The sequence below is a fragment of the Ostrea edulis genome, chromosome 7 (genome assembly GCF_947568905.1).
Source record: "Ostrea edulis chromosome 7, xbOstEdul1.1, whole genome shotgun sequence".
NCBI classification, from domain to species: Eukaryota; Metazoa; Mollusca; class Bivalvia; order Ostreida; family Ostreidae; genus Ostrea; species Ostrea edulis.
In genome coordinates, this window is record NC_079170.1 from 71,893,442 (window position 1) to 71,903,887 (window position 10,446).

General features: G+C 36.0%; 1 protein-coding gene across 3 annotated transcripts in view; it reads left to right on the plus strand.

The window, feature by feature from the left end:
* The window catches only part of LOC125653965 (uncharacterized), a 49,419-nt gene extending 39,977 nt beyond the window's left edge, over positions 1-9,442 (plus strand). For 2 of the 3 annotated variants that reach the window (XM_048883652.2, XM_048883653.2), the window contains 6 exons: positions 2,142-2,474; positions 5,924-6,018; positions 6,370-6,450; positions 7,534-7,743; positions 8,261-8,609; positions 8,951-9,442. In XM_048883652.2, coding sequence (XP_048739609.1) covers positions 2,142-2,474; positions 5,924-6,018; positions 6,370-6,450; positions 7,534-7,743; positions 8,261-8,609; positions 8,951-9,141 — 1,259 coding nt within the window. In that variant the 3' untranslated portion in view covers positions 9,142-9,442. The remainder of the gene's footprint in view (positions 1-2,141; positions 2,475-5,923; positions 6,019-6,369; positions 6,451-7,533; positions 7,744-8,260; positions 8,610-8,950) is intronic. The other variant, XM_056145295.1, reaches the window with a different exon arrangement.
* Positions 9,443-10,446: the final 1,004 nt, after the last annotated feature.

Sequence of the window (10,446 nt, forward strand, 5' to 3'; positions counted from 1 at the left end):
TAAGCAAAAAATATGTTTAATGATTGAGATAGTGTAAGATTTTGTATCATGTGCTGACAGGAGTTATCTTTCTTGGGTTATTCTCCTGTGTGTATCTTCAGTTAGTCATGATATGAGTCTTATCAACTAACATATATTTGTCACACTTAGAACTTCACAGCCACCTGCTTTAAACAGAGGGTGTTAGAAAAAGGGTCCCATGAACAGGGAAAATATGATAATTTGTGGAAGTTGTGACCTTTATAACACAGTAATATGATATGTGAAGATGGTATTCTATCAGAGATCAAATCTTGTTAGGTACTGTGGCTTTGTTTGAGGCTAAAGAATAAACAAAGGATATTTTTTTACCATTCAGCTCTACCTGTAGTACAAGTGAAGGAAAACTTGTATCAAGAGTCCCTGTAGTTCATTAACATTTTGAAGTATTTTCTAAATCCTGTAATCTAGGGTTGATTAAGAAATCTATGTGACTGGGATTAGTATAATGTAATCAGTAAATCTTAATGGAGCTTTATGAGGACTCTATTGGTTATTCTCCAAGGGAATTAAATTGAGCTGTAAATCTACCTGGATAATCCTAACATAATACTGCATACATTTGTTCCCAATGCCAGGCTGCATTATCTGAGCACATATTGACAGGGTTCTGTGTGACTGCCCCTCTGTGTCTGAATATTATCTGTGGTGTGCTCGACAGTGATTTTGATCATATTTATTGACAAATTATGTTGATGACAATGCAGGTTTCAGATTGTCCAAGTGTTAATTGAGACTTCGTCAGTTAAAATGATGTAATGGACAGAGGGAGATCTGTAGCTGGGGACTTGTGCTGGATCTGTTAAAGGATTTCACTACATGCTATGCAGGTGCCCTGAGTCTTAGTGTTAACCATGTTTTCCCCTAAAACCAGGTTGTCCGGATCCTTGGGGTCCATGGGGTCAATGGGCAGTTTGGAGGTCATTTCAGGTAATTTCTTCTCTTTCATGAATGGACAATTTGTAATTTGACACAAAATGTTAACTCATGTGAAGGAAACAAATATTTCATACATTTGGTATTCTGATAGTCTGTTTAAGTTGTACTGTTTCTAGCATGTGGTTTGCTTGTTCTATTGAATGCCTTTAGGTTTTCTTGACACTTCATTTACACGACAAATTTTTCCTGGGAACAAAGTGTTCAGATTGACATGTCTTGACTGTGCCTTTTTTATATATTACATTCTGTAAGAAGGGGAATTGGAAAATAGTGTGAATTACTTATCATTGATTCAACTAAGTTCAGTCATCCTTAATATAATAAAAAAAATCATTTTTTTTTGGTTGCGGACTGAATTGAATTGGATGGTGCCAATAAAAACTAAATCTGTTTCATATAGACCTGTACAATGGTTTCCAATCTGTGTCAGAAAGATTGGGGTTTTCAAAAATAAATCTGTTTTGCAGACTGAGAAAATCAATATTGGGGTTTCTTATCCACATCATCAGGGGAACCCTCTACAGATTGTAAAACAGATTTATGGCCAAGCCAGAAAACTGCTCACCAAGTGTCCCAGTGGGACCCATGTAGTTGTCTTGCTTTCAGTTTTAAGAAGGGTTCAAGGTCACTATGCTTTATATATAGGATGTATGTACGTGAATTTTTCAAACACCCCCACCACAAAAATAGATTTTGTATGTCCATCTGTATTTTGCAAAAGTATGTAACCTTGCATATATTTTTTAACTTTATGTGAGAGAGGGCTTTGATACGGAGTGTATACTCTTTAGGGTGCCACATATGATGACCCTGTGACATTGACCTGTGACCCACTCATTGAAAATTTGAGCATTTATCTTCATGGGAAAGGGCCTTCATAGTTATGTGTGTATGGTTCTTGTGATGAGCCTGAGGCCTTTCCAATCATAGGAATTATCAATTGTAGGCTCTGTAATCGCCAGGAACGTTTGTGTTTCACAAACACATTTTGTTGTCCCCTTTGTGGATTGCTCTTCTCTCTCAGAGTGTCAGTCACACTTGTAACTGCCATAGGTGCTCTAGCTGAGACATAATAGAATTATATCCTGAGTGAGACCAACTTCTATTTTATTCAGTAAACTCACTTTTACTAATAGTTGGGTTTTTTTTTTTTTATCTTTTAGAGGAGGACAGAAAGTCAGCAGGTAAAGAGAAAAAAACCAAAGCCAAAGTCACTACTCCACCCACGCCATCTTCTGGTGGACCGTCCAGCCCAGTCAAAACTCCATCCAAAGCACGCCGCTTCCAACCAAACCTTTCCCCGGTCAACCGAACTCCAACAAACCCCAATCTTCTGGAACGCGATCCATCGTGGAGCATGCCTGAGGCGGACCAGTTACCATGGCACCAGAAACAGCTCTACCAGGTCCTAGGCAAGGGAGCAGACTATTTCCTGCACCCCAAAATAGAAAAGAAGGCAGTTAAACCGGTCAACAGCAAGCTGCGGAAAGAAGGAGGTGGGTCTTTAATGATGTCCTCTTTTTTTTAATTTTTGATATTTCATACATATTACTGCTTTTGTTTAGAGCTTTATGCATTTATATTTACATTGTGTTTGCTTTTGTGATATTTTTATGTAATGATGGCCATTTTCTCATGAATGCGCTGCAGTTGCGAACAATGCATGTATGAATCTTGATATAAATATATATGTAGGGTATCTATTTTAACAGCTGGGAATTCCAACAGAAATGAAAGTAGAATATAAAATAAATTCCAAGAATGAATTTGCACGCTCAATGAAAAGTATGCCAGCATGAATCGTCGCAATTCGTACTCTCATGTATTTTCGAAAATGAAATTTATTTTTGAAATAGATTTACATATAAATAATTTGAGTTGTTGCTTTAATAATATATAGAAAATGAATATTTTAAGAATTTCCTGAGCAACATTGAGTTTCATTTGTGTGAAATATTCAAAAATGCCTTCCCTATTGCAAATAATGGATGTCAGTTCAGCTGCCACTAAGAGTAGGAACTTTTTTCGATATTGGGGTAAATTAAATGTGGACTATTTGTTGTTGATAAAAAAACGAATCTTAAAGATAAGCTGTAGTGGGTATACATTCTGTGAAATACGAGAATTTCTTTTATTTGCTTTCCCTCATTTAATTGGCCCAGATAAAACATCCGCATAGCCATTGGAATGTCCAGCTGATACAGAATCAAAAATACACTTACTCCACAGTTTTTTACTCATTTTTGTAAAAGCATATGGTCGTTAAATTTGCAATAACTGTAGTCCAGTCCATAGCTACATCAAGCTTATTTGACAAGTTTATTTGTTGTAAAAACGCATTATGATCAATACTGCGATGGATTGACGCCTCCCACCCCCCACACATTCACACCACAATAGAGGAAATAAACTTCTTGTGTTTTCTTGTCTTAATCAAAGAATTGTTTTATTGATCATCGATAAACTGATTCTAGAATCACATCATGTTTCATTTATAGCAATTTTTTATTTTTTTTTGAGATGTTAAAGGAAGAAAATTGATTTTACATTAAACTCGCCTAAAAAGTGTGTCTATATATTAGTGCCGTCTACACCTAGTGGCTTAGCTGCAAAACCTGTAGCTGTGTGGGAAAATATCTGGTCTGTCCCAATTTTCCAGCGAGTTACAGTTCTAGCACTACTCACACTCGAGTCATTCTCGGAATGTTGAACAGATCTTGTGAAACGAGGGCTTGTTGTGCAGTGTTGTGAACTACGTTTATGTGGCTTTTGTTTGTTGGTGCATTCCTCTTGACTGCAATACAATACAGTAATACCAATCAAATATGTATGTACATGTGTATATCTGATATGAGATCAGAGGGTGTGTATGCATGTTACTGGCTATAAAATAATAAAGACATATTGACTTCTTTTTCAGTAGGTTGTGAATATATTTTTTGGGGGGGTTGTTCCTTGGTGCATCATTTTTTATCCATATTGTTTGAATATGAGATGGTTTACATTGTGCATGATTTTATAAGCCTTCCATGACAAGTTAACTCAGAATTTCTTAATATTTTTAATTTGCTTGCCACTATTCAGTTCAGTTTCATGCACTTCATTAAATCATCATGTTTCTATTAAACCTCCTGTTTTAATCATCATTACTGTTAAAGCTTTGCATGTGTATTGTATATAATTGCTTGCCTTCTGACAGGAAAACGTCGAAAACAGGAGACTTCCGAGCTGTCGTTTGATCCCCTAGGTAACACACCTGACCCAGTTGTGACCAATCCCCTGTGTTGTTTCCCATTGGCCACTGGCAAATTGATCCTAGAGAGTGCATACAAAGAGAGATAACTGTTACAGTCAAACTTGCCTTTTAGTACCAAATTCTCAATCCTGTAATTAAAAACATACTCTGTATTGTGGATTTTGTCCTGAATTCTTTCTTTCTTTTTTTTTTTTTTTTTTTTTTTTTTTTTTTTTTGAAGCATGTTATGCAAGTTTCACTGTTTTAGATAGGAGGCATTCAATTTACCAGTATCCCTATGTTTTAGATTTAACAGTCACTGGTTTTAAATTGTTAGGTGTAAGGACGAGTCAAATTTTTAAAACTTAAATTTGTGTACAATGAAAACTTGTGTTCATAAACATTTGCAAATTACACATAGTATTTTGATTTGAAGAGGGAAAAAAGAATGTGACATAAGACTGTGTTCTAAATTTCAAAGTTAAGGTATCCGATACATAATTATGTTTTCAGTAAGGAAAACTAAGTATTGAAAACATTTTTCTTCCATTGCATCAACATAGTTAATGATTCACTGGGTGAATGTTTCTAGGTGTTTTTTTTAAATAATCATGTACTTGAAAAAAATATTGTTTAATCCATTTAATATCATTATGAGAAATCCATGCTCTTGGCATATAACATAATTTCTCAGAAAGCTCTTGGTGCATGGAACAATCACTTATCATAATCTTTAAAGAAAACAGTAGACACCAAATTCTGAAGAAATTTTAATATTCTCAAAATATTTAGCAAGGGAAGATAACTCTTTAAAGGAATTGCATTTAATAGACTTTCTACTGAATGATGTGAAGATAGAGTTACCATTCATTATTTGAGATGTGAATTATTTCATTATGTATTGGATACCGATAGTTTCTTGCAAAAAAAAAATTATGAAAGATCAATCGCTTTATATCACCATGTTAATATCAATTAACAAGGTTTTATATATACCAAATTTAAGTTTAATCAGAACTGTCGGGGGGGAAATAATGATTTATGATGTCTCCATTTTTGGTAATACTTCAGGTATCTGAGAACATTAAAAAAAAAGATTTCCTTTGTCATTTTAAAGGAATGGTTTCAATCTAATTTTGTTTAAATGTGTTGGTAATTATTTTCAATTTTTCATGTGACATTTAATATTAATTGTTTGAAATTTGTATTATGAAATTCCCTTTACCAGCATAAAAAAAATGGAGACATCTGAAATGTGTAGAATTGACCAACATCTAAATGTGATAATGTATGTCAGAGGACATGCTAATTTGCTGGTTCAATTTAGATTTGGTATAATGTTTCCTAACCATACCCAGAGATGTGTGTTTTTGAGTAGCATAATTCATTTGTAAAAAGCTAATTAACGATGCAGTTCAGTGTAGATTTGTAGAGGCTTCCAGGAGATTTAAAGCAACACTGTTTGGGGATTTAATTAAACACTTTACAGGGATAAGGCCAGAAAATAACAGGCTCATGTTGACCATATTTTGATTGTGTTAACAAAAAAATACTGGAATAAAAAAAATATATTAAGTTAAAATCTTGTCAATTTGGGGATCTTTTTATTTTCAACTAGAGATTGTATTCATGTACTATTGAAAGAAGTCCAAGAAAAGTATTGTATTAATTAACTGAATCATTTAGATCCAATTTTTTGTGGCTTTGCAGGTCGAGCTGGGGTGGAGAGACTGTTAAGAACGCTACGAGACGAGTCCCAGATTAGACTTCTCAAGGCAGATGCACACATTCCACAGGAACTGAAGGTAAAGAGGAAACTGTACTCACAGAAGAAATAATTTTGATCACATACTTTGTAATCGGTAATACTTAATTATGCTTACAATAAATTGCTTTAATTAATGATCAAATGTACTCTACATGACATTTTTAAATGCCAGGATAATTATTAACATGTTTATACCTGTATTATAAGCCGTCTAAATTGTTTCATATATTTTAGAAACTGTTATTATAACTCTGTCCATGCAGCTAGTACTTGGAAAATAAGCTTTGAAATGTCGGTCAATGCCACAATGCATGGTTCCAATACAGACTGCATGTTTCCATGGTATTAACCCCTACTAAATATAGATTAATGACCTTGAACTTGACAGGACACGTTTGGAGCCTTTGTAAGAGAGAGTGTTGGAAAGGACCGCCCTCCAGTCCAGAGGTTCTTCTGTGCCCAGGAGGATGTAAGCACTTTATCTGTTGGTTTGTCAGTGGGAGAAATTCATAACTTTTTATGGGAGCCTGAGCTTTCATACATCTTATAATTTACAATATAGCTTATATTTAAAAACAAATTAACTCATAACAGGTAAAACATTATTTAGTTTTGCATGCTTTTATTACATTAAAATATACAACAATAACATTAAAAAAAGTATTCAGTCGATGTGAAATGTTACAAAATTGAATATTACGGTGGAACACCATCACTGATTTCCCAAACAAAAACAAAATCAGAAATATTTCCCTTGTTTTAAAACTTCACCACTGGTTTGCTCAATGGACTGATACCATAAGCTGGCAGTCTCTAGATCTGTCCCACAGGGGGTGGTAGATTCTACACTGATACAATAAGCTGGCAGTCTCTAGATCTGTCCCACAGGGGGTGGTAGATTCTACACTGATACAATAAGCTGGCAGTCTCTAGATCTGTCCCACAGGGGGTGGTAGATTCTACACTGATACAATAAGCTGACAGTCTATAGATCTGTCCCACAGGGGGTGGTAGATTCTACACTGATACAATAAGCTGGCAGTCTATAGATCTGTCCCACAGGGGGTGGTAGATTCTACACTGATACAATAAGCTGACAGTCTATAGATCTGTCCCACAGGGGGTGGTAGATTCTACACTGATACAATAAGCTGACAGTCTATAGATCTGTCCCACAGGGGGTGGTAGATTCTACACTGATACAATAAGCTGGCAGTGTATAGATCTGTCCCACAGGGGGTGGTAGATTCTACACTGATACAATAAGCTGGCAGTCTATAGGTCTGTCCCACAGGGGGTGGTAGATTCTACACTGATACAAAAAGCTGGCAGTCTATAGATCTGTCCCACAGGGGGTGGTAGATTCTACACTAAAACTGCAATGTTGTGCTGCTTAAGACCAAATTTTAAAATTCAAACATTATTACACATATCCTATAGTTACAATTCATGACAATCCTCATTAGATATCTATGTGTACAATTGTGTCACCCAATGTGGTATAATATCTCTCAGCTAATAGGGATTTGAACCGTCTATTGTAAACATGCAGGTTCCTGAGTTAGGTCGATTACAAGACCACTCCAAGTCCATGCGAGTGCGACATTACAAACACAAGACAGACCTGATGTACAGAGCCTCCAGGAACAATGAAGACCGCACGAACATCCTGATTCACAACAACCCACCCCCGGAGGTAGCCTCATTGGATGCAGAGAATGATGGGGTGGGGCGATATCTACCCTCATGGATTGATGACCTTGTAAGTCGTGACAGTGATCTAATAAATGCAACAATGAATGGCATTTATGTGCTGTTTCGTTTGAAAGAGGCATGATCTCGCTGTATAAGTAGTTTTAACATTAATGAAGTGCGGAATTAATTATATTCACAACACAGGCAATCGTATCGCTTGGGGTCGAATTTACTTTTAAAGAGTAATAAATTCGAACCCAAGCGATGCAATTGCCTGTGATGACATTTGCAGCAAAGATAGGCTATAGTGAACACGCTTATAAAGAATTCTAATAAGATTTTCATTCCCTGTAGTTTTGATACATATGAATTCATTGGATAAAGCGAATTACATTTATAACGAGTCAAAATTGTTCATCCCCAGCACTTTGTTATATTTTACTGTAATTTTTGCTTCCACTCTTGTTTTTATTTTAAACCTGACTGATATATTCATTTTCCAGAAGTATAAATTGATTACAAGATTTCTACATAATTATCAATTTTATTTTCGAGATCTTTACAAATATGTATGGATATTACAGGCAGAGTCTGAGCCCGATTACATGAGGTGGGTACAGGAAGGAAAACACACCCACCGTGACCTGACCAGTCAGCCAATCAGAGAGGACGAAGAGGAGGTGGAGCAGGAAAAGGCCGAGGAGTTTACAGACGAGGTCATCCTCCAAATGAGTCGAAGAAAACACCGCCAACCACAGCCCAAGTACATCTTTATGAAGGAAAAGGACACAAACTTCAAAGGGACATTTACAGACAAGTTCCGAGACAAGTATGATAATGCTGACATCCCTCGGCCATTCAATGCTGGCAAGCTGCCAACCCCCACCAAGTCAAAGTCAGTTTTGGGTCTGACAACGGAGGACTTGATGGAAGGTAAGCAATTAAACTTAAAATTGAACGGATTTCTTGTGATGGCCTTTAACACTGCTTGACTGAGTCTTGATTTATAATTCACAAACTGACCCATTAAATTGGGGCAAAAATTGACAAATTTTCAAAAATCTTATCTACAACTGCAAGAAAAGATAAATGCACAGTGAATAAATACATTGTATCTGTAAATTAGATAGTCTTGTGGATGTTTGTTTCATAAATAAATCTGTGAGTTTTTATTTTATTACCGCCTTTATAAATTCTATCGGTAAGAATTTTAGTATCGAACACTTATATCCGTGGGAGCTTGGTCTCATTTTACAATGATTATTCGTCTTCAGACGACCGACCATCCTGCCAGTCGGCACCAGTTCCGAACAGACACCGCCGTTACTATGACTACGTCTCGCAGTGGGAGCCCCTCAGTATGAATGCATTGATCGAGTACACGAAGCGGAAAGAAGCAGAAGGGGTTGGCGAGTTCAACCAAGGTCGTCCAAAAATGTGGACCACCGAGGTCAAGGTCACGTGAGACAAAAATTTACAAAACGAGACTGAGGCTCTGATTTATTTATGAATCAGGATTTTATTGTACAGCTACACCCTTTTCAATAGGTGATTTTTTTTCATTGATTTGTGATATAAACATGTAAGGTCTCTGAATTGCATTTATTCAGTATTATTTTTGCAAGTGTTGATGTCAGAGCGTTTGAATCTGTGATATTTCAGGATTTTTATCATATCCGTCCAATATTTTTCTCTTTGATTGTACATGTATTTACATTCATATGTGCTAAACTCTTGTGCTTTGACCAATAAAATTTCAAAACCTTTCTCCAAGTTCTTTTTTAGTTATTATGTTAAGAGGATGGGTTCATACAGATACAAAAAGAATTTGAAGTGTGGTTTTAATTTAGGCATTTTCCACCTGAAGGGTTCCAACATACATTTGAGTTATCTAGTGGTTAGTATTTTACACTGTAAATTGCATCAAAATAATTACAAAATTGTATTTTTTGTTGGATATTTATTGGAATCCTAACCCCTGGTTTCCTCTTCAAATCCAGATGTGTCATGGGTTCATTCTGAGTTGGGTAAAAGAGGGTCACCTAATGTGAACTTATTGTGTAAATATTTTAAGTTCCAATTTTACCTATTTAAATTTGTCACATGCATTGTAGCATTATTTTGGCAAAGGGAACAACTCCGAACAAGAAATTTTAAAATTTGTTGCCTCCAACTCCCTAGAGAATACAGAACAAGGCCACAGCTTTAGAGAATTACGCCTTCTAAAATCTTTTTACTCGGGATATCAAGCAGACAAAACTCATTGTGTACTGTAGTGAATGTCACCTTTGAGTCTCTTATTAGTCAGCTCAACATCAGAAACATTCCTGATGTTATCCAGACATGTAGGCTGAGATGGTTAGGCCATGTTGAGTGTTGTGCAGGATAGATATTACGGGTTCATACATTGAATGTCACTGGATATCGAGCTCCAGGTAGACCAAAGCTGTGAGTCTACAGGATTGGATAGGATCAATCCACTGGATCGACAAGTATGGAAAAACAAACTTTGACCTCGACAGGACAGCCAGGCCTCACCCTTACAAAAACAATTAATTTGCCCTGGATAATCAAAATGGATAATGATACATGTACTCTACCAAAGTTGTGAAATACATATATATAGTACTTAAATTTAGCAATTTTAAACCCGCCAAAACAGCTGGCTATACGGTACTTACTTAGATGGGAAAAAAAATCTTATTTGTGTGTGTCGGACTTTCAGACTAAATAAGTTGTGAAAATGAGGCGAGCAGCCTATACACAAGTT